General features: G+C 43.0%; 1 protein-coding gene across 4 annotated transcripts; it reads right to left on the bottom strand.

Annotated features, from left to right (window-relative positions):
* Positions 1-1,911: 1,911 nt before the first annotated feature.
* On the bottom strand, positions 1,912-21,350 carry CEND1 (cell cycle exit and neuronal differentiation 1). 4 transcript variants are annotated; one of them, XR_013540746.1, is made up of 3 exons: positions 21,151-21,350; positions 3,919-8,464; positions 1,912-3,851 (listed from the first exon to the last, which is right to left on the bottom strand). XR_013540746.1 is itself a non-coding variant. In XM_072985616.2 (2 exons), the coding sequence occupies exon 2, from the start codon at positions 8,249-8,251 to the stop codon at positions 7,838-7,840; it is 414 nt and encodes a 137-aa protein (XP_072841717.1). In that variant the 5' UTR covers positions 8,252-8,464; positions 21,151-21,350; the 3' UTR covers positions 1,912-7,837. The 4 variants fall into 4 exon arrangements, 2 of the variants coding, with proteins under 2 accessions (XP_072841717.1, XP_078239786.1); XR_013540747.1 differs by lacking the exon at positions 21,151-21,350 and adding an exon at positions 20,758-21,132 and having other exon boundaries at positions 1,912-8,464; XM_072985616.2 differs by having other exon boundaries at positions 1,912-8,464.
* Positions 21,351-25,194: the final 3,844 nt, after the last annotated feature.

The raw sequence follows: 25,194 nt of genomic DNA on the forward strand, positions 1-25,194 counted from the left end.
GTTTGATGATATGATTGGGAAATACTGATGAGTCAAAATTGTATTTTGAATTAACCAGAATATGAAAATGTAGAGTGTTTCAGTCACTCCTCCCATGCCAACTACCCCAAGTAGCCTTTCTACTTTGCTAGAGGTATCCACCCCTTTCGCATTACTGGCCCTTAAGGTCTCAATAACTCAGTCTGAGACATTTGTAGAAGAAAGAATAAAAATGTTTCATTACAGTTGTGAACAGATCAACAGCAAACAAATAAACTTGACGCTGTCAACGACAGACTAAAGAAGGGGGAAAGGAAGACTCAGCAGAGAGATGGGGTTCTCTTTGAATTCAGAGATGGGAGAGAAAACAATTGGCTAGTGCTGGATAGATTGACAGTTACCCGAACCCAGAAAAATCCCTCACAGTCATTTAAATCATAGGCAGCATGCAAGGTTGCAATAAAACTCCAACAGTAATTTCCTTGTCTTTCAATTCATATCAGATTAGAATGCAGGTTGGCCATTGAAAAAGCCAAGAGTTCCACTTCCCTTCTTCCCCATTTATATTTTTGTTCTAGAAATGTATAATACAGCATCAATGTATCACAACATCTTTGCCCCCTTACATCGATTTTATTGATAGCTGCAAGGAGGGGCAGGCTTTTCCATAGCATGTCAAACCACATATATCTTACTAAGCATTTATGGGCAACTGAATGTAGTGTTGCTTAGTTTATATCATTTGTTATTCTACCATGATGTGAAAACATAAGAGAAACAGATGTAAATGCAGATAGGATAGTTATCCCAGACTAGAGTACACCCTTGGTCTAGATGGGTGGGATAGAAATCTAATAAACAAACAAACAAACAAACAAACAAACAAACAAATCCTTGTGTGGAAGCATTTATTAAATGCAGGGCTTTCAATTAAGCCTAGTGGTGCACGTTGCAAAATGTGCTCCTGTATAATGTATAGATGATATAGTCTGAAAAAGATGAGTCAAAGCAAATGGTAAAGTTTATTGGATGCAATGTCATGTCATTATTTCCTCAATGACGTACAAACCCCACCCCTTCCTATTTTATACTATATGATATTCCTCAAGAATATGAATTGTTATGGGTATTATGAGTCACAACAAGCATTCTTAAACACTTAAAGGACTGAGCGGGAATGACAAACTAATTTTGATGATATCCAAATTTTGTAACCCATGCTCCTTCATCTTTTTCCTAACCCAATGAAGACTGGAGTGATGATCCTTCCCTTTAGAATCATGGAATATACAAACTGATGATCGTTCACCCTAGTGAGCCATATATATAGCATAAACCTGTATGTTATAAACATATATGATATATATGGCTATATATTATATGCTATATAATGTAGTATTTAATGTGATGCTGAACCTAATAAAGAGATTCAATATAGTTTCATGTTGTCTCCCCCTCTTTTCAAAACCGATAATGAACTGTAAATAATCTGTGGAAATGTGTTGCCAGCAGAAGCATTCAGAATATATTTCTGAGTAACTTCTAAACCCACAATTTCTTTATTAATCCTTACCACTTTCCAATTCTGTACAGAGTGAACTCAAAGTCCACATTATCCCAACCTGAAGAGCTTGCAGTGAGGTTTGAATTTTTCTGTATTTCCAAAATTCCCATAAGAGTTTCCTTTCTTTGTATCTTAGAGAGAGTAACACATTTTATGTATTCCTTTCTCATCTATATTTTGATAAGTGACAGCCTCTTACCTTGACAAGCTAAATATATTAATAAAACATTCCAGTTCTTTTTGCAGAATACTGTAGTATAGTCTTGAAGGCCTAACTACATCACCATAATTAAACATGTGGCAAATGTAAAAGCAGGAGTTTATATGTACAAACATAAAACACAAAATGATTGCCACCATAGGAAATATACAATATACATAGTTTATTTCACACAATCCTGATAAGAGTTACAGGTATACTGGGAATCATTTACAGTTTCATTATATAAGGAGTGGCCATATAGCTTCTGATGAAAACAACATACAGTGTGTAAAGCGTACACATTTCCAGTCAACCCACCCCGCCATTCACACAATGGATTTTCAAAGCTAATACTAGATTCAGCTACGTAGGAAAGCCTCAAGAATGCTAGGATACAGCGTTGGGTGTCATACAACACTGTAGGTCACAATGGGACAAGCTAAACTACTTTAATTTCAATCTAGTATTTCTAGTCTACCTGCATTATTGCATTTATACGCATTTTAAAATTCAAATAAAAAAGAATACTATATGGGAAAGGAAAAAATTCTTTGCTGTTTTAGGTGTTGAGCTGCAGCCCATACAAAGTGTCCATAGAAGTGTAGGCAAGATTAAAAATTCAGGGAGGTAAAAATTAATTTTCCAGCAGGTTTCCATTTCCATTTGAGAAATGTTTTCTCCAACAGCTGACTCCAAAATTAAACAAAAAACTCTAAACCTATATGTTATAAACAAGCCTATGGCAACAAGTGGGTCTATCCACTGAGGGAAGAAATCAAGATGTTAACTGACAAGTTCCACTTTGAAAAAAAAATTATTGGGGACTACTAACAGTAACTTGAAGGACCCTTCAAAAACATGTTTATTGTTTTTGAAATGACACTTGCTATGGGGGGTCATCTGGTATACTTTTACTGTTCTATGTCGGTCCTAAACCAAATGATGGGCATTCAGATTGAATAAATGAATATTTCCCATTTGAAAGTATTACTCTATAGCCTTCCCTTTGATTGTGGGTATAGGAAAAAAACATACAGTAATTGAAAAAAAGGGGAGTCTAATCAAGTACCTTTATGAACAAATACATAGGTCTATTACTAAAAGAATATGGAGACAATCTTACATTCCCCTTGCTCTTTTGACAGTTTGGGAGTCTAGTTGAAAATACAAGGGTAGAAAACTGGCAGATCACAAGGTTAATTAGCTCTGGGCTAAATTTGATTTGATTCCTCACATTTAGGCATTGTAATAAGTGTTATTTGTGAATCACATGTGGTGGTGCCTAATTAAAGAATAAGTATTACTGTGTTGCTTCAGAGCAAAGCATGGCCTTCAGTTCTTAGAAGTCTAGTGAAAAACGGTAGCATAGTTATTTTTCATATGCCTCTCATATTCCTTGTGTTGCATATGAATAGTATTAGAAGAAGACTGAATTCAGATGAAAACTACACATCCCAGCCAATGCAGGTTTCAAATAAGGAGCAGAATTCATCCTTACATTTAAAATGATTTTAAAACTGAATTTAAATAAAGTCCATCTAGAGAGGGTGGGGCGTTCCATTGTGCAGAGAAGTCAATAGGTATTTGTATGGGGGTGGGTTTGCTGTATATTGTGACCCTTACCAGGGATTCAGGAAGAAAGGAACCGTGTCAGGAGGATCCCTTCTTACCCAAACTCTATACATCCTGGTATTGACAAAGCTTCTCTGGAACTGGTGGGTGTGGGCAGGGGAGTGCAGTGGATTGAATAGGGCTTGGGGGTGGGGGTGGCAGAAATGGCCAAAGTTCCACTGTTTGCCTTTAAGATACATCACCTTTAGGAGAGCCACTGTTTTGAACTGATACTTGGCAAGGTAATTAGGTCCTTTTTATCCAAAGGCCGTCACTTCTCTAAAGCAGCCCCCTAGGCCATGATCTTCATCAAAGAGGACTGGGATATGAGGAGGAGCCTTGCAATCCTTTCCTCTCCCCTCTTTTCCCAGCTTCAACTTTCACTCCCATACATAGAGAATGAAAGAGTTCCCGGTTTTCTTTCTTCCATATAGGACTAAAAGCTGCTGGGAGGACGTAATGGGAAAATAGCAAACAAGCAAAGCATTGGGATGCCTCACTCAGCACCCTAGTCTTATTCAACAAAAGACTAGGGTGCTGAGTGAGGCATCCCAATGTTTGCCTGAGCGGCTGCTTTGGAGAAGCATTCATTGACAGAAATTACACAGAGTGACATAAATAGTCTTAAGGAACCACCAGTGACACAGATCATTTTACCTTAACATAGGTAAAGATACACATTAGCAATATTGCATCTGAGCAATCTTTAAACACAGATTTCTTCCATCGGTTATAGTCCAATGTGTCAAGAATACTAAATCTTAATTTATTCTCAAACAGTTTTGTACTCAGGGTGGCTAAATGTGAAACTTACTGGATGCAATGCCATGTAAATGGGCATGCCCGATCCTTATAAAGTATGTTTATAGGTCAAACAAGGATCTTGGTATGCATGTGTAGGAAAACAAATAAATCTACATGAATGACTAAAACCATAAAAATAAATATTGAGGCTAATTCTCCCAAAGCCTATGAGATTAAAATGGCTCTTTCACATAGAGAATAGATAACATTCTCTGGCACAAGCAAAGAGAATTACACATAAGTAGGTTCCTGTTATTATTATTTAAAAACACAGCACACTGTCTCGTTATTTTTCCACCTCTGCTACTCCCCCTTCCTGTGTGTGTTGTTCTGGCTGGAGAGGCTCCATCTCTCCTTAGGCAGCCCAGCAAGGAGAGCTCTGTTCTTGCACAGCATGTGCTCAATGACACACAAATCAGACAATTCATATAGGCTACTCTACTGCCGCAGACCAAATGATGCTGCAGTCCTGCCCTGATATACGTGAGAGTGAGTCTCCTTAAACAAAGCAGACATGCACAGGCGTGCTGCATAAGAAAACTGGGGTGATATAGAGTTAAGTTAAAGTGAGAATGGCTAGATCAAGGTCACCCTGTCTAATTCATAGGACTGCAATACTGATAACATGGAGGGCGAGCATCACAATTGCTTTAGAGGAAAGACATGACGGAACTATTAGAATGCATACAAGAAAAAATAGTCGAGGAACTGTATAATGATGTGTCCATTCTGGAACATTGGCACAAAAGAACACATAAAAATAGTTTTAAGCAATGACTGGCTTCATTAGGGACCCAACAACACTGGTATCTTGAGAATATGTCTCCTCAATGCCAAACAAAGCAGCATCCAAAAGCCAGCAATGAAGTGTGGGAGAGTTTGCATAATTAAAGCAGCTATTACAAGTCAGGATGCAGTTACAGTCTGACCTGCTTGGCTTCTAAGTATACAAAAACCCTACACATTATCAGAGGTGCATGTTTAGAAGCTTGCAGTGGAGTGTTTACTGATACAACTAGTGTTCTTCACTGCAAGGTTCCTACACTTCCATAAAGCACAAGATCAGTTGAACTGGGAAGATGCCTATATGTGCACATATTCCGAATACACAGTCTCCCAGTCAGGGCTACATTGGCCTAGTGAGGGATGGTACATTGTTCTTTAACACAATGAAGTAGACAGGAGAGGAGTGTATGCATGTTGCAGAAGAAACCCGGGTAGCAATTCAGTGCAGGTCTTGAATCCCTATAGCTGCCAATACAGGAAGAGTTGAAGAAGAGAAGGTGCAGCAGCCAGGCAAGGGGAAGGAAGGTGAGCAGCCTTCCATCTCCCAAAATGTCAAGAAGCCAGAGCTACACTACTACCCGCGATATGTGTAAACTCTTAGGTTTGCACGTGTTGTCACTTTCTGCCTCCCTACCTGCAAAGCCAAGTGCACAGCTGATTCTTCTAGCCATAACTGCAGGAATAGTCTGACTTAAATTTATTGTTAGGAAAGGGACTCTTTAGAAATTGTTGTTTTCAGCTCCTAGCACTTGAGGGGTGATTGTACATTCATCGGTAGGCTGACCATACATTCTTGTATTGAAAGGAAAACATGTTTTGGAGTGCTGCATGATGAAATGCAAGTGACAAAAAACATGGACACTTTGTGTGAATGCAGGTGAGCAAATAATGGTTGCCTTTTGCTTTCTGTACAAAGAATACAGATTTGTTAGCCTTGCAAAGACTCCTGGAAACTGTAATACAGATACACAGATATTCTCAAATAAAGTAGGACTAAGGAAGCTTGTATACATTCACACAAGAATACAGGTGTTCTCAGACTGGGGGCGGGCTCCAGATAATGATTCAAGATGGCAGGACACCACAGTACTCAGCAATGGCTGTATGTGAATGATTCCCTTATAGACCTAAGCTATCATATCACAGCCTTAAATACAAGAGAGAGAAATTGCTGTTATTTAAGGTGATGAACTGTAGTCCTGCCACTGTCACCACCTTATTCTATTTCCAAATTGTGTTATTGGTCTAGAATTAGACAAGCTAAAAAAGCAAAACTCTAGGATAGATATTTGATTTGTAATCTAGTCCATACTGGGATGAACATCTTGTTGTTTTCCCAATTTAATAGAGCAAAAAGACTTCTGGCCAATCTAATTAGCTGCTGTTTCTTCTTTTGTTTAAATAAAGCCTCATCTCATGTTGATGACCACTTTTATGCTAGAGTACTCCAAGCAAAAAATAGACATTTTAATGTAAGATTCTTCTCTGGAATCGTCATTTTATCATTTCTATAATCTATGTGCCACTGGTCTTGTGATTCTGGAAAGTTCTTCAGCAGATAAATAAAAGGATACTAACTTTCTTCTTTCCTGCTTCAATTCTGTCTTTATTTTAGGAAGGCCACCAATGAAGCAAGGTTAACCCAAGATACAAGAAATTTCTTCTCCTCTTAAACGCACATCAGTTCGAATTGAAGTAGAGGGGGATAAAACAGTTCCAATGAGTCAGTTTTCACGACATAATTTTCAGTGAAATATTATACCAGTCCTCTGTCACCTCCAGTATTACAGCCATTAAATACCCAAAGATCGCCCATCCAGTTCCAAGGAGCTTGGTGCTAAGTGAAAGAAAACAAGCTCATGTGTTGTGTACTACATTTGCTTCTTACCTTCTCTTCTACCTCATTCAAAATACATAAATATAGCACTCTGCCTTCCATGGAGAAGCACTGGTATTAATCCCACATCCATATCCACAGAACGGTTTCTTGATATCTATAGTTTCAGATCCCATTGATTTAAATATCTGGAGAGAAAACATTCTGTCAATGTATCTATATGCAATTCACCAGTGTAGGGCCAGGGGTTTCTGCACTTGACATATATCTCAAAGTTGGTGCAAAAAGAATGCTCTTGGAATGTCCAATGTCAGCTCAAATAAATGGGCAGCCTGTTTTGGATGAATCTTAGGAGATCCAAAATACACAGTGTAGAACTCAATAAGTCATACTTGCTTCTAGTAATTTCAGCCAGCCAGCCAGCCATGTTCTGGTTATAACCTTGCAACTTAGAAGATGAGATTCCACTTCTGATGCTCTGATAAAAGGTGGACGAAATGAGTACTGAGGGCACCAAGCACCTCTTCGATGGGAGAAGCTGCTGCCTCCTTATGAATCCTTGAACGTTTTCAAAACAGCTTTAGTGTAGTAGGACAAGAAGTGGGAACCGGTGGTCCTGTTGATAGGAAACATCTCCCTTTCTAATCCAATTGGAAAGCAAAAGGCTCTGAATGCAACACTGGAACTAAGTTTGAACACCTGGATGAAGATGAGAAGAGGGACTATGGAAAGGAAACATAGCAACAGCTTACACTGACCAGAAAAAGCCCATCTATACATGATGGTACAAGCCAAATTATATTACACAAAAGAGCACAAGTGCGCTGAGTACCCACACTAGATCAACCCTGGCACGCTCATTTTGAATGAGTCAAGTGGCCAGCACAGCAATTTTACCTACCTAATGTGCTCTCTCTCTATATATATACTGCATATTTATAGGTATTATGTATAGAGTTTACGGCATGCATTTGTCTGAAAAGGAACTGTACACAGCTCAGAGAATTTCTCTCCCCTGTACTTCTTGTTTTTTTTTAAATTTAATTTCAAATTTTTATTTTTTTCGGGCAAGGATGGCCACACCCACTATCACAGCTATGGCAGCCACTGTCACCCCTCCCACGATGATCAGAGGCTTCATGTTCTCAAAGATGCTGCTGCCTGGTGATTCTTCTGCATTGTTCTCTTTTTGCTCAGAGTCAGCAGACGGAGCGGCTGCTTCAGGGCCTTCTGTTGCTGTGGTAGGACTAGGCTTTATGTTGCTGTGGTCATTCAGCATGCTCAAGGCATCATTTGCTGCTGTTGCCCCCTTTTTTGCTGGGGTGGTAGCAGGAGCTGGTTGCTCCTTAGGCATTTCTTTTTTCTCACCAGTTGCCACAGGCCCAGGATTAGGCTTCTCCGGCTTCCCAGAGCTGGCGATCTTGGCGTCAGGTTTGTTTCCACTTCGGATGCTCCCTTTGGACTCCATCTGCTCAACTGTGCAGCAGAAGCTAACAGTGCCTGCCTGCAGGTCAAAGCCAAGTGATGGTCTACGAAGCAAGCCAAGGAAATGGATGGTTCCCTCTACTTCACCAGTCAATCCAAAGGCTCTGTTTCAAATGGCTTGATCTTGTGCAGCTGTTGTCCCGTCTCAGGAAGATGCACCACTCAGACAATATTTCAGCTGAACATGTTACAGAACCTACAAATGAAGCAGAAAGAGGAGGGTCAGGAGAAGCTTCCAGAGTAAGATTAGTGAATGAATGCCAAATTTGAAAGTTTCCAACCAAAGAAGCTTTTGCCAGTTAACTCTGCCCTGGTACAAATTGAAACACGCAAACAAAACACCAGACGGTGTAGTTTATAAAATTACTTTCTGGGATTATTCCCAGCATCCCCCAGCCAGCATCCCCCAAAAACTATGTTTCCAAACTCAGATTCCACCTAGCTCAATAACCTTTATGCCGCACTGAGGAAGGCTATAGGCCAGTGCACTTAAAAGGTCCCAGATTCAATCCCTGGCATCTCTCTCTCTCTCTCTCTCTCTCTCTGTGTGTGTGCGTGTGTGTGTGTGTGTATGTGTGTGCATGTGTGTGAGAGAGACAGAGAGACAGAGAGACAGAGACAGAGATTGAGATCAGATAAAACGGGGTTATTTCCACTGCCCTTGAAGAGTGCGAAGAGTGCAGCCTAGTATCCAAACAAACAGGATGATAAAATTCAGTGCTTCATATTTGGCAGGAGTTTAAGAAAACTCAAGGTCCTTTCAAGAATATTACAAGGCAAGCCTTTCCCAAACCCACATCCTTCTTGAAACAATTACCAAGGAAGTTCTTAGCAAGCCAGGTGAGCAGACATTTTGCTGCCAAAGACAACATGCAAATATATCCTCCATTTCATATTTAGAAGCCGACTGGTTAGCAGTCAGCTTCTCAATCTTACTTCAACAGTGATGATGGGCCCCTGTTGTCCCCCAGGCTAGTTCATGGGTTTGGAATATCTCTCCCCTTCAGTGCCACATATCTGTTTACTTAGCTTATGGCCTAGCACCTGTTTCTTATCTGTTCAAACAAACATCTGCAATGCTGAGCTGGCACCACCACAGTGAATCATTTGAGCAGAGCAAGAGATAAATATATATGTGACATACTGGGAGTAAGTTTCAGGTGAAACAGACAGATGTAACATCATCACAACCAGAGAGCCAGCTCAGGAAGATGGCAACAGCTGGAAGACTCAGAAGGAACTAAGGGGGAGGGTCGGTGGGCTGCTTCAGTTACACAGACCTCTCACTTCTACAGTTTGGGATAAATACCTTGAGACAGATACCATGTTTCCCCGAAAATAAGACAGGGTCTTTGTGAGGCCCCCAAAATGGAGGCCTTAGTGGGAGTGCCGTCGCTCACGAAGAGAACCCTTCACACCCAAACATCCCCACCTCCGTCCCCAACGCGTCGGGAAGAGAAAGGCGTGGAGACCCCAGATTGGGAACAAGAGATCGCCGAACCCCTTACCTTAAATAAGGGGGTAGATACAGGAGATTTGGAGGCGACTCTGAAAGGGTTAACCCTTACCCCCGAACCCGGGGAATCTTTGGCGGGAAGATGGAGGGAGGAGATTGAGGCGGCGGCGGGGGATATAAGAGGAAAGCAGGCGGAGATACCGGGGGGTTGGGAGTGGATCTGGATGGAGGATCTCTGGACCCACAAGTGGGAGCAGGTACGTGTCCCACATGAAGAGGCGGAGAAGCGCCGTCAGCTTGGGCTGAAACCTCATCCTTCTTATTGGGGCGAGACAGAGGCCAAGGAGTGGAGAAGGAAGCTCCGGGAAGAAAGGGAGGCTGTAGCCTGAGAGCTGGAGAGGAAAAAACAATGGCATATAGCCGAATTGAGGAAGTTGGGGGGTTACCCGGCCCCTGGGGAATTGAAGGAGGAGACGGGTCGTCCTGGGGTGAGTGGAGTGGGGATGAAGAGACTTTACCGTTAATATCGTTGGAAGAAGAATTGGACCCTGGGCAGGGGACCTGTGCCGTCGTTAACAGGACCTTGGAACCCAGAGACGACAAACCCTTTTATAAATGGTTTATGGACCCCGTTAAAGCCGAGTAACATGTTGCAGGAATCTTTGAACCCCTTTTTAGGAGTGAACCCTGTTGGAGTTGATGTTGCAATAAATACTGAACCATTGGATTTACCTCAACCGACTCGTCCTTTATTTGGAGAACAGACAGCCCCACAAAATGAACCCTCATAGTCTTATATTAGTTTTTGCTTCAAAAATGCATTAGTGCTTATTTTCAGGGGATGTTTTAATTTTTTTAATGTACAACGATCTACATTTATTCAAATACTGTCATGTCATCTTCTTCTGGTTGCTGCACGATGGTGGAGGGTGGGGTTTCACTTCACTGGGGCGTATTTTTGGGGTAGGGCTTATATTCTGAGCATCCTGAAAAATCATACTAGGGCTTATTTTTAGGTTAAGTCTAATTTTCAGGGAAACAGGGTACCAGTAAGGCAGACCATGTAAACATGTGTGGATTAAACTCTCTCTCTTTCTCTCTCTCCTTATTCTGACTGAAATGTGTTTCCAGTGTTTTTGAGCAAATTAGTCCAAACAGGAAAATAAATTATTGTCTCTTTTTTCTGAGAAACCAGTATAGCCATCAAAAGATCTAGGTTTCAACAAGCCATTATTCTTCAGAAAGAATGCCTGTATGAAGGGTCAATTAACAAAAGTTAATTGTGCTTCAACTTTATATGGTAGGTTGTGTAAGCAACTTTTAAGAAGAAAATAAATCCATTAATGGGTAGGTCCGACCCTCCCATTAGGCAGAGTGAGACACTGGGAAGCAGCAGGAATGGGTTGAAGGAGAGATCCTATGCTACATGACATGCTTGGCACTAAGGTGCAATAAAGGATGCTGCTGGATCAACCACTGTTGAAGAAAAATCCTACTTTCAGTTCTGTAAATAGAATGGGAGGAGTGCAATCTCGTTTTCCATCTCAGTAAAGAAAATACCATCATTTGTGACCTCTGGAGTTGTAAGGAAACAGCTGTAGACTATGCAGCATTCTAAAGTAAACCAGATATGAGCTTACTGAAGAAGGAAATAATGAGAGGTCCACTGCCAGTTAGGTCCTCTACAGCACATGTGTCAAACTCAAGGCCTGCGGGATGAATCTGGCCTGCTGGGCCATTTTATGTGGCCCTCAGAGTGTTGCCTGCTACTGTGCAGCATACAATACGCAGGCGCTTCCTTGGTCACCCATAAAGCTCCGCAAAGATGCTGGGAATCTGCCCCAGCATTCTAATCCCAGCATTCCAAGATGCAAAGAGTCAGAAAGTGCAGCCGCTTGGGCGGCGTATAGCACCTTGGGAAATGTAGTACTTGCTATTGCCCACTCCCATTCGTCTTATGGCTTCTGGCGAGGACTGTTTGATGGCGTCGTCTAACAGTGGCCATCTCTGCCTCCTCTCCCGCAATGGCTACAGACGTGAGTGAGGAGCCAGGTGATAACGAGGGACGAGGGCTGTGGTAAATGTGAGGGAAAGGTGGGAGACTGTGAATAATTAACAAAACAAACAAACATGGATGGGGCTGTGGAACAGGCATCAACAGGTGTTACTAAAACTCACTTTTCAATAAATTGTACAGTAGTTGTACAGTTGCCTATCTGCTTGCCATTATTTCTAGACTTTGATCATAGACTTTTACTTTCAGAGCTAGTTATTACCTACATTATTACTAAAACCAGGAATAATCGAATGAGGAGGATTATATTTAATATGATAAAGAGTAGATGCATTTATATAGTCTTACAGATACAACCAGCCCTTTGAGGGCAATCATAATGCCAATGCGGCCCAAGATGAAATTGAATATGACACCTCTGTTCTACAGCATGCTTCTCCAATTTGGTGCCCAACAGTGATGGGCCACAATTCCTATAATGCCCCAGGCAGCTTGAAGGGCACCAGGTTAGGGAAGCCTGATCTGTTGACACAGCTAGATTAAGACATGCTGAGGCTTTCAGTCTGGAATGTGCAAGAGGCCCCACAGTATTATCCAAAAATGTATATAATGGAAAACTTCAACTTGAATAAAATTTATGCTTTAAAAAAATTATTCAGAAGCCCCTCACAATTTGAGGTCCTGAACTGTATTTTTATTTATTTATTTATTTTATTTAGACCCCACCTATCTGTTCAAAATGACCACTCTAGGCAGCTTCCAGGAATATAAACACAATAAAATGTACATATAACAAAAAACCAATATACTATACATAATAACAATATGCAGCCAACTATAAGCAGTAGACATATTTTCAAGATGGCAATATAACAAAAAAATAAATTAAAGAAGAAAAGGTTAAGTGTTATCTGGAGGGAAAGCCTGCTTGAACATCCAAGTTTTGAGATGGGTCTTAAAAATACCCAGCGACGGGGCCTCACGAATCTCTGGAGGAAGGTTGTTCCAGTAGTTTATGATGCAGATCTGGTATCTGTCTAAAGAACTTCAGGGGGCTCACATGGCACACGTGACACATCTGTGAATAAAGAGTCACCAAGCTGCAGCCCCTGTCATTATTCGCTCACCAGCTTTCACAGTCTCATAGAGAGCTTTTGTGTGAGCCAAGTTAAATATAGGCTTATCCAGCTAAAAATTGAGATTTCTTGGCAATCTTCTCTCATCCTCCCCTTTTGATGTTCTTCCATTTTGCAGTGGAACAAATAGAAGAAGTTGTTTATATCTGTCAAAAGGGATGTATTGGACAGCAAACTTTCTAAGTATATTTACCTAAATGATATGCTACATTTAACTAAGTGGAAAGGGTGTGTGTGTATGTTAAATAACAACATTTCAATTGTTCTATGCATGCCCATGTGCAACTAAGGCTGTGTTGTAGAAGGATCCTCATTAGAATCACATAATAAGACATTTTTGTACCCTGCACAGACCTGTGAAAGTTGGTGCTTGTGTCACCCCATTTAATATTGGTTTAGCCCAAAGCGATGAGACTAAGAACGAGGGGGCTATGAGTAAGAGTTCTGAAAGAGAAAGAACAGGAATGCTGAAGAGGCCAGAGATCCTGTTGCCACTTAGACCACTAAGGCCCTTGCAAGCTTGCTCTAGGTTCTGAAGATTCTGCACGTGGAACTGATTCTTCTCTGTTATGGATACCCAATCCAGTTGAAGATCTCTTGGATTTTTGTCTGAATTTGAAATTCAAAAGGACACTTGAACTTTCTAATTCTACAAGCAACTTCTGTATTGGTGCTGTTCCTGCGGACTCGACAATTCATAGCATTTTGTTGTTGTTTGGTCATTGGGCACAACTGCTGATTTTCCAATGGAACCGCATCCCGTACCACCTCAAACACATCATCAAGACATCAACACACAGATAACTCCCCCATGCACAGAATACAGTGACATGACCATTCACACAACATAAAACAATGTGATGTGGAGAAATTTAAAACAAATTTCGTCCTGATAGATGTTAAAAAAGAAACAATTCCTCGAAGAAAAGTGCAAGTTCCCCCACACTCACAATAATGTTGTATAGTCAGGAAATTCTGAATCATTTGCATCATGCTAAACATCATATAATTGGAGGAATATATTGCAATTCCGTACCACCCATTCACTCTCTATCTGAGAGTATATTGAACTTTCAGTTACAATAGATAAAATCTGAGGTGCCTTTATTCCTAAAACTTATCCAGAGATAAAAGTCAAGAAGTTTTTTTAAAACGATATTAGAGGTGTATGTGACAAAAAGTAAAAATAAAGTCTGACAAAAATTAATGGGGAAGGGAATATTAGCAGTAGGAAATCCACAAAACAGGTGGATAGATGACAAAGGAATTAAAAGGTATGCTGAAGGAATATAAAATACTACAGGAGAGCTCTTTGAATTTATATGAATTTTTTTCATTACAGAAGATATAGGGTGAATATACAGTAAATGCTTGAAATTTCTTTGTCAGGAAGGAAGTAAGAAGAACTGAGGCAAATAGTAGTGAACTACTACTAGGCAGGCCTTCCCCCCAGTCAATTCCTGGCCCTCTTCCCTTCTTTTTCTATTTGATTTATTGTTATATTTTCCCCATCTTGCAGAATAATTTAATTGTTATAATTTTCTTTTTTATATATATATACATCCTGATATATACGTATATACTTGTTATGTTTTTATGTTGTAAGCCGCCTAGAGTGGTCAAATTGACCAGATAGGCAGGGTATAAACAAACAAACAAACAAACAAACAAACAAACTACTGCACTGAGCAGTTGGACTTGATGGTCTTATAGGCCTCTTCCAACTCAATTATTCTATGATTCTATGAACAGAAATCAAGTTCTTTCCAACTTGGACAGATTAACATTAACAAAGCAGGGACCAAATGAGATCTACCCCACAGTTCCTAATCAATTCAGAGGTAAATTTTTTCTTGTCTTAACTAAAATGTACACATTCTGCCTAAGAGCAACCTCTGTATTGGAAGACTGGAATATGTTATTACAAGGCCTGTAATTTTTTGTTGCAGGTAATTACAGAGTAGGTACCTCAACATCTGTTCCAAGTAAATTGGTGGTAACCATTATTAAAGGTAAAATTAGCAACCATACAGAATAATTGGCTTAAGAAAAACTAACGGTTCCTGTCGTTTTAGAGAATTTCAAGAGTCTCAACAAGCATGCAGAAAAAGGCCACCAAGTGGACACTGTCTGACTTCTAAAGACTCTGGATAGGGCCCCTCCCTGAGTAAATTGGGATAAATCTTTTAAACTCATTCATACAGCAGGATGTCAACCCAATAGACATTGATGGACCATAACTCCCATCATTCTTAACTGGCATCACTGACGTGGGGCAAACATTCTGTAGGCCTCCCATAAATGATGTAGACTTCTTTGTATCTCTGCAGCTGCAGATATATCTCCCAGGAACTGTCTGTGCATCCCAGTTCTTCCCTATCCAGTACTGTACATCTCCCTGTATGTTAGGTTATACCACACAGAATTTATTTAAGAAGCAGCTCTATTCCAGCGTCCCATCACAGATATGGCGAGTCTAGATGCACTGACTAGGTTACCAGAAAGGACCATCCCTTTCCATATTTGCATCACTCATCACAGACTCTTCTGGAGATGCCCTCCAATATGTGAAGGAGGCACAAGGCTGCAAGAGATGTGTCTCTAGCCGTGGTTGTGGCTCATCCCTATAATGTTCAGAAGAAGCTCACTAGATACCTATATTGTATCCTCTTCTGAGATCTTTTAATTTTTTCAGAATTCTTAATGTGTTAAAATCTGTGCATTGTTTTATCCTGTCTTTTTTTTAATCTTACCTGTGTTCTTGTAATTCTTTTGGGCTTGCCTTATACTTTATTCTTTAAATATGTGTATAATCCAGTGAATTTTAGCTATGGTGTATCTTTAAAAACATATAATAAAGATATATGCATCAGGTTGCATTTCACCCAGGAGGAAAAACTCCTTACTTTACATAAATCTGAAAAACTATCAAAATTATTTCCTCTTCTCAGATTTAGAAACCACTTCCATTATAAACAGGATTTCCCAAGTTCTGGTTCTGGCATGCATGACCTTCACGGGTGGAGCGGAGTATCAAGAGCAAATTCTAAATCTGATCTCAAGTGGTATTGAGATTAGAGCTACTTTCTTAGAAAACAACTCACAGATCCACCCCAGAACCTTCTAGCATGGCAATGACTGGAGGACTCTAGAAGTTATAATCCAGAACTGTAATTTTTCCATGCTCTGGTCTTAAAACAAATTCTCATGCATTGTGTCCATTTCTTGATGCTGAAGACACCTTCCAATTCACTCTCTTCACTAGACACACTTGCAGGATAAGGTCATGTATGGAAAGCATGCATAATCTTTTTTCTCTCCAATTTTAGCACATCAGCCTAACTGCATAGAATTTTGCTCCCATTGGTCACATAGGATCTCTGCTTGCCTGTACCTACAATAAACATACAGTGCTTCTCGCATAAGTGGTTTGTAACCCATGAAGCCGATTCCAGGAGCACATGGTACTTACATGGAAGATAGTGACATGCTTTTGCAACCCTATTTTATCTTAGCTAGCAGGCAGTCATGAGATGCAGCTAGCAATGGTGACCCAAATTCTTATGATATTTATGTTGTCTGCCTGCCTCTCTCTCTCTCTCCAATGCACCATTCATCTTTCTTCCACTATAGCAGGACTGGGAACTGTGTGGCCCTCCCGTTGTGACTGGACCGCAACTCCCATTAACATTTGCCACTGCCTATGCTGTGCAGGGATAATGAGTTTTACATCCTAACAACATTGGGGGTAACTGTATGCTCCCAAAAGGACCACTTGGCTTGTACTGCCCCCCAGAGTAAAACAAGATCAACCATTTTTATAAGCCACTCCACTTCAGAGAGAGAAGCTTGCCTTCTAAAAGTTTCCCAATTAATGCAGAGAATCACCTTGCATTGAAACCAGACCTCGTGAAGCATATCACTATGACATTCCAGACACTGTGTCCATCCAGAGAGGTAACTTGTCAGACCTGCGATGGAAACATTGGCTACATGCTTTCAACACTTAAGAGGAAACTTTGCTACGAGCCTCTTTAGACCTGGAGGCTGCTTGTTGACGAGAAGCTTCTAGCCAATAATTCAGGTTCTGCTCATGTGAGGAACATTTACCAGAAAGTCACCATGACTAAGCAACAGAACTGTTCATGCACATGTGTGGAAAGGTGTGCATGCAAGGGAGACCTTGGAAAAGCGATTAGAAAAAACTACAGTTCCCAGAATCCCCCTGGCCAATATAACTGGGAAGCTGTAGTCCAAAAGTTTTTCCTGGGACTAGTGTGCAGGCCTGAGCAAGTTTGAAAAGCTCAGGTTGAGCAAGCGGGGTGGGGAGGAACAGTGCTATTGGACTGCAACTCCCATCAGTCCTAGAGAACAGAGCCAGTGAAGAGTGCGAGAGCAGCAAACCGACAAAATCTGGAGGGCCACATTATGCTCATCCCTGCCCTGGGTCATATTTCTTCATCATGTTATGGCTGGGAATGAGCCTTTCAGCTTTTAAAACATATACAGGCCAGAGCTCCAGCTTTGTCCAATCGACCACTTTGACCCCTAGGCCCACCTGGTTTCCCCCCCTTCTTCTCCTAGCAAAAGCTATACGTGGCCATTGGAGAACACAAGGACCTTGCAATCTACCTCCACTGCCACCTCCCCCAACTTCTGGTATATTGCACACATTTTTGAGGCACCTTTACCACTTAAGGCCAAACAGACAGTCGTTCAGGAGAAAGAAGTGCCTACGTACAGGTAAAAATAACAGAAGACAGGACTGTAGGAGTGAAGGGAAAACTAGCCTTGCAGCTGTTGTTGCTCTCTTACGGATCCTTCTGGCCACTGGCAGAAGAGAAGGAAAGGGTGTGGGAAGTATCAGGCAGAGTAAAAGTAGTAATAGAGGAGGAGGTGGAGGAGGGGAAGGTGCCCATGGAATTATTATTAGTTATTTCTGCTCCAAATGGGCACTTTGCTTTCTTACTATCGGAGAAAAATTGAACATATAGCAGCCCTTAGTCCTCCAATATTAGGTCTTATTTTCCCATTGTGCCACACTGGAGTGACTGATTAATTTAATTGTTGTGCAAAGTTGGTGAAGATAACTATAGGTACAGATTTACTGCAAATAAGCTCCAGTGAAGCTTGCAACAGTGTAAAAGTGATATGGAAGTTGGTATTGCAAGTTTAATCTAATAATTTTATCAGATCCCAATAGATTCAAGTAGCCAGCTCAAGGCTCATTCAGCCTTCCATCCTTCTAAGGTCAATAAAATGAGTACCCAGCACATAGGGGGCAGGGGGAGTTTTGTCTGTTTATTATGTTGTAAACTACCCAAAAAGTGCTTTAACTCTCCGGGGCAGTATATAAGTCAAAACAACAGCATTTTCATCTGCATTTCTTCATGTATAAGACATGGCTTGTGCCCAGCCATTCCTTTCCCTCTCTTTTACAGATATTTTATTTTTAAATTAAAGTATAACAACACTTTTTTCAGAACCCTGAATTAACAATGGACAATTGTTTTGCGAGAACGATGGTTCTTATCAGCATTCCTGAAAATGAGCAACTTTTTGTTTTCCCTCAAATTGAATTCAAAAGTATCTAACACCCTACATGAGTTACAGCTAACTACTCCCATATTTGCTGCGCTGTGCGAGACCAGAGGTTGAACAGGATCTTGCAAGGTCTCCTAAAATTTCACAGGCACTGGCCCAAAGCTGCTGTGTCGCACTTGAAATGTAAGAAGCCACTGCAGAGAGAGATCCCAGCTCAGCTCAAGGCAATGACCTTTAGCAAATAATAGCATGGGATCCCCTGGGAGGGACACAGAAAGCCCCTGCCTGCCTAGAATCAACAGAAGCTGTTCTCTCCTCCTGCCTGTTCCCATGATAATGCGGAGAAGGGATTTAGTGGGAAACAGTGAAGCAACATTGAGTCAGCACCCACACACTCTCCACAGTTAGATTATTCATACCAAAGTTATTGAGGAAAGGCAAAAACCAGTAAAATCTATCCTTCTGCTGCAGTGAGCAAGCATTCAAAGGCCCAGCCAAAGGAAATGGATGCTGTGACTGAGCTGTGAAGCTTGCCAAGTGCTTGCACTGGCAAAATGCCAAAAGTAGGGCTGATGGTAGGGGAAAGAAACCTGCCCAAGGAGGCCTGGTTTCTATGAGAATCTTGAATTTTCTGTGCAGACAGAGAAACAGTATAAGTAGCTTTTTAAAGCATCATCCAAATCTCCTAACTGGGAGACTACATCCTAGGCTAGTTGGTCTACATAACTGATAATGATGATGAAACCCTGCAAAGAGACCCACTGATTTTATTTGATAATCTCTTAATGATAACAGAAAGAGATTGAATAATCCCCATCTTTTGGTATCTATGTAAAGGAAATGATTACATAGCTGAATCAGACATCATGTAGAATAACCTGGCCCATGATATCTCATCTTTTTCTAGAGGCATTCACTTTCTTTTGAAATAGCATAAAACCAAGGGTACAATCCTCCAGGAAGTTTTACATAAACTAGCAGAAAACCTAATTTTTACTGAGTTCACTGGATTATTGAGAGCCTCTCTCTTTCTGAGGATTGTGGCCTATGTAAATATTTGGAATCTGACCTGAGGCTATTCTCTAAGTGGCACAAAATGAGGGTGTCCTGGAAACAATATTAGTTTTCTTCTATTAGAACTGTTGTTAAAGTTCTAGATTTTTTTTAAAAAAAAATTCCCTTTGAAAACAAAAGGACTCTTACTCTTAATGCTTTCCATGACTCAGGTACTCAAATACTTACTGGTCATCTTTATAGAGGAAATATCTACAAGGATGAGAAACCCAGCATTCATTTTAGTAAAAAGGAAACAACACTAACCTCCTGCCTCTCCCATTTGGAGGTTTGATATGGAAGATTAGCTCTTCTGTGGGGAGGGATCTTTCCCCTAAATTTGCATTCTGAATGCTTGGGCTGATCTGGCACTGAACTGTCTTTCTGCTTTGGAAGAAAAGCTCTCATCAAAATATATAGTGCAGTATGAAGGAGCAACCAAAACAAGACATATACTCAACAGCTTCCAGCTCCATATAAGTGCCTTTTCATACAACATACACTCATCTAGTATGTTTTTCTCCAATGCCTATCTGTAAATCAGTGCCTACCTGTACACAGACATATAAATACATAAACAGAATCTACACCTGGTTTTGTAATATCCAGTGTAAACCTGAAGACAGTTAGGATACAGTAAGCCCTGTTAATTTATGATACTGGCACATACATTTGTGCGTGCACACACATTTACTTTTCCAACATAAAGTGATGGAAAGGAACACAACAACCCAAAGACTATCTGCTCAGAGAAGAAATATATATTTGGGAGAATTTGAGAACCTACTTTGCAATACTTCAAAGTAGGTTCTCAAAATCTCCCAAATAAAGTACAGTATAAGGCACAGTTAGTTTAAAACAAACAAAGAAAGAAAAGCAATTCACAAATACAGAACAAATAACAAGATCCACGCTTGAAATGTGTGCCCTACATCTTGAATTAAAGCCTCATAGCAAAAGGTACCCTCTCTGTGCATGGTTTGATTTCTGAAAGTGCTTTGAATAAGCATGCCCCAGTTTCCCAGCGTCTTCAGCCATGTCTTTAAAATGAAAGCTAAAACCGTTTCCGTTCCTAGACTCCGACAGAATGCATGGACCAAGGCACTTGTTAAGGGACAAATGGCATCTCTTCCCTAGAGAATGTCTCGCCTAGGCATTTCTGCACATCTGTGGGAAGCGTGATGCCAAAGGTTGCACGAGTTGCTCAAGGGCCCAAGCCCTGCCCTGCGCCAGAGTTTTGGGCCGTCGTCTCCCACTTCCCTGAAGGCTCACGCCCACTATCTGACCTTCAAGGGAGAAGGCAAGCCCGAGGAAGGAGGCCTCGGCGCCTTCTGGGGGCGCGTCGCTTCGCTCGGAGGGCGTCGGCAACCAGCGTCAGGCCTCGAAACCCCGGGACAGGACGGGGCTCCCGCTCCGTCGCTCAGGGCGGCCACAGCGCGGGCATCTCCGGCGGCACAGGTGGAGATGCGCGCACCTCCCTGGGGCAGCCTCTCCTCACCCCCCCCCACCGGCTGCGGTGCTGCCTCTGCCCACCTGCCTGCAAGAGCCTCCTCGCGCGCCACCACCACCCCCTCCCCAAGCACCTGCCCGCCCACACCTCAGCCTCCCGTCGGGGATGGGCCGCGTAGGAGGCAAACCCAAGAGCCCCCCGGGGGGGCGGGGGCGGGGACCCCCACTACCTTTCCTCCCGCCTCGGGCTGGTCTGTTCGCTGATGTCACGCCTTGGAAGCTGGATGTTCCGCAGCGAGGAGGAGGCACGGAACGAAGGAAGAGCACCAAGCAGAGAGAGGAGGGGGGGGGCAAAGAAGATCCAGGGAGTTTCCCACAATGCCTCGCGGCAGACCTGCATGAAGCTCTGGAACAGAGGCGGGGGAAGGGGCGGAGACACATTTAGTGGGCGGGGCTAGGGGGAGGGGTATTGAGAGTTGGGGGACAAGGCGCGGGGTCCCTTCCGGGCGGGGGCTTTTCTCCCCCCAGCATTGGCCCGCGTGGGAGCCGAGGCAGGGCCGCCGCCTGGTGCCCTCTGGACAGGAGACCGCGGTTTATTCACGACCTTTCCGGGATGGGGCACCTCTTGGCGGGAAGGCGGGGGGGGGGAGAGTGCCAGTTTGCCAAGCGCCAGGGATGGAGGCCAGGCGGCGAATAGACGCGTGTGGAACAGCGGGAGTGGAATAGGGAGGCAGATGGTTCACGACGTTACCTTTTCGCTGACACGTGTACTCATTTGCCAGGCTTGGGAAAGCGCGGCGAACCATTACTGGCATTTGGGAGGAAGGGGCAATAAAACCCTTTTGCCCGTTTTCAGTTTTTGACAGGTGTGAACTAAACCGGCCCGCTTCTGATCGGGTAACTGCTGGAGGAGCCAGCGGGCTGCTTTGCTTCGAGCTGGGAGGTGTGGGGACCATATAAGTCATTGGGTGACTTCGGTCGAGCCATTCTCTCTCTGAAGCGGATCGAACCCACAGGGTTGGTGCGAGATACAGTGCAAAGGAGGAAGTGGGCATCATCCTGTCATCCTGGGCTAGCTGGAGAACAGCAAGAGTGTCCAAGGGAATTCTGGCGCCAGCCAGCCAGCCGAAATCGCACGGTGGTATGTTAGTGTAATGCAAAATGGCTGATGGTCGGATTCCAAAGGATCTCCTATATGGAGAATTAGTGCAGGGAAATCGCCCCAGAGGGAGACCACAGCTGCAATACAAGGATATCTGCAAGCGGGATCTGAAAGCCTTAGGAATGGACCTCAACAGATGGGAAACCTTGACATCCGAGTGTTCAGCCTGGAGGCAGGCACTGCATCACGGCCTCTCCCAATTTGAACAGACCCTTGTCCAGCAGGCCGAGGCAGAGAGGCAGTCCCAGAAGCAGCAAAATCAGGGAGCTGGACAGGGGACAGATTGTCTTTGTCTTCAGTGTGGAAGGGATTGTCACTCTCGAATTGGCCTTCTCGGCCACACTAGACACTGTTCCAAGTCCTCGATACAGAGCACATTACCATAGTTACTCGAGACTGAAGGATGCCTAAGAAGAAAGACAGCCCGCCACTACAACATAGTGTGCCTGTTTGTTTACATTAAAAAGTACATATAGGATGTGGCAGCAAGTGTACTCTGCTTGCCTCCCCACAGAGATCACTCGTGGAGACACAGAATATAAATATCACAAAGGAATATTAAGGTGGGGGGGACCCTATGTGCTTACAACTCTATTCTATAACCCATTAGTTATATTCAGTTTTTGTAATATAAGATTAAAAATATCAAAACCTACTCACATCCCTAGGATTCTATTAGTTTCATTTACTGTTCTGTTCAGTATTGATTTTACAGAGGTGAGGGGAAGTTCACACATCTTTTAAAAAAGGTATGTCAGTGTGATATGAAATACACAGTTTTGAAGGACCTTTTGCATGGATTCTTCTTCCAATCCCTCTTTTCTGTGTGGACCTTGCTGAATCAATTCCCCCTCCCCCACTCTTTAGGACTTTGTGCAAGAAAATAAGTCCTAAGCCTACTCTAGTAATGCTGTTCCAGGACTTAATACTGTCATCTAAAACCTCAGAGGTCCCTATACCTACTTATGTCCATATGTGATCTTTGCTGGCACTGTCCTGATGCATTTTCTATAAGAAAAATGGGCCAGTCTTGGAGCAAAAGAATAAATGGAGACCAATGTAATATCAGAGAAATATTTAAAAAGCCGAAGAGGGAACACTTGGCTTGCTTTTGGGACATTCCCTGCCTGGCCCCAAGGTGACCATCATGGAGCCAATGAACTTCCAAGGGGAAACAGCTGAGCAAGAATGCAACAGTAGGTTCACCTCAGTGAGCCCTTATGGCTTGAATAGGGAGAAAAGTTTTTGCTACTTTAATGAATTAGGATCTTTATTGGATCTCTAAAAAGTTACAAATCAGGTGAGCTTTTTAGTTCTACAGAAAACATCATCAGACGAAGATGGCATCAAGTCTGGACTTCAAGAAAGCAGATTTGGGGTTCTGCTTGAACCCTGAACTTTCTGTTATCTTTGCCCAATATATAGTTCTGTAAATTCAAAGCTCACCATATTTCTAACTTTTTAGTGAGCAAATCAACTAATCCAGAATGTTGCTTCTATGAATGAATCACAGTTTTTGGGGGGTTGGAGAAGTTACTTAATTACTGTTGTGCACTGCTTTTGTACTTTTCACATTTCACTTCCCTCTGAACTTGCACATCACAGTCCCTACCTCTACCCATGGACATGCATAATAGTTTATCTGAGTAACATTTAATGGATCTCATGAAGGTGGCTATAGTTTGACGACACATTTTAATAAAAATCCTTAGATGCTCCAGAAGACTCTTTGTTGTTTGATTGCAAGAGAGGAACCCATCCACCCCAGAAATCCTTTCCCCTGCTTGACTGTTCCATATCACTTATCTCTGGTTGTGATAAATGGAAATTTACACAATCTGATCTCACTGGATCACCTCACCATTTGTTTTAATGTGAAAAGATGCTCTAGGCCACAGGTGTCAAAAACAAGGCCCGCGGGCCAAATCCGGCCCGCCAGACCTCGTCTGATGGCCCGCGGAGCCGCCTCCAGCCTTGCAGCCTCCCTCCCTTTTTTTTCCCAATGAATTTACTCCGTGCCTGCACGGAGTAAATTCATTGAAAAAATGGCTCAAGTTAACAAGGCTACGTCCTCCTTCCGATTGGCTGTGGCGCTGTCACTTCTTTCCTCTCCCTCCGCCCCGCGCTCCCCCTCCCTCCCTCCCGTGCCTGTTCCTCGCTCGCTCTCGGCCTGGGGCGAGAGCCGTTCCCAAGGCCGCGCGAGGAGGGGGCTCCGCACCGCCTCTGTTGCCCCCGAGGGGAAGGGAAGGGAAGGGGAGCGGTGGGAGTTCCTGGCCGGGCTCCGAGGCGGAGGGAGGCGATGCTGGGGGGATGCGGGAGGCAGCGGCCAGCGCGGCCCTGAGGAGAGGGAGAGAAGAGGGAACGCGGAGCGATGCGCCGGCCCGGTTGGGTAACGTTGGAGGCGGCCGTTCGACCCAGCCGCGGAGAGAAGGGAGGGAGGGCGGGAGGGCTGGCTGGTTGCTCGCTTCGCTTCGCTTCGCTTCGCTTCGCTTCGCTTCGCTTCCCTTCCCGGATGTTCCATTCTCTCTCTTGCTCGAAAAAGGCCTGATTTCTGTGAGGGGCCAGCGGGCGACATTCCTTGGCAGCAGCTTTTCCGTCCCCGCAGGGAGGTTGAAGGGAAGTGGGGTGGGAATCTCTCTCTCTCTCTCTCTCTCTCTCTCTCTCTCTCTCTCACACACACACACACACACACACACACACACACACAACCACACACACAACCACACACACACACACACATACACACACACACACACACACACAGACCCCGGCACTTTCCCTTCCTTCACACACACATACGCGTTCTATTCCTTCCTGTAACTCTCTCTCTCTGTCTCTCTCTCTCTCTTTCTCTCTCACACACACAGAACCCGGCACTTTCTCTTCCTTCACACACACACACACACACACACGTTCTCTTCCTTCCTGTATCTCTGTCACACACAGAAACACACACACACACACAGAGACCCTGGCACTTTCTCTTCCTTCTCTCTCACACACACACACACACACACACACACACACACACACGTTCTCTTCCTGTATCTCTCTTTCACACACACACACACACACACACACACACACACACACACACACACACACACACACA

Source organism: Pogona vitticeps, chromosome 1 (assembly GCF_051106095.1).
Source record: "Pogona vitticeps strain Pit_001003342236 chromosome 1, PviZW2.1, whole genome shotgun sequence".
NCBI lineage: Eukaryota > Metazoa > Chordata > Lepidosauria > Squamata > Agamidae > Pogona > Pogona vitticeps.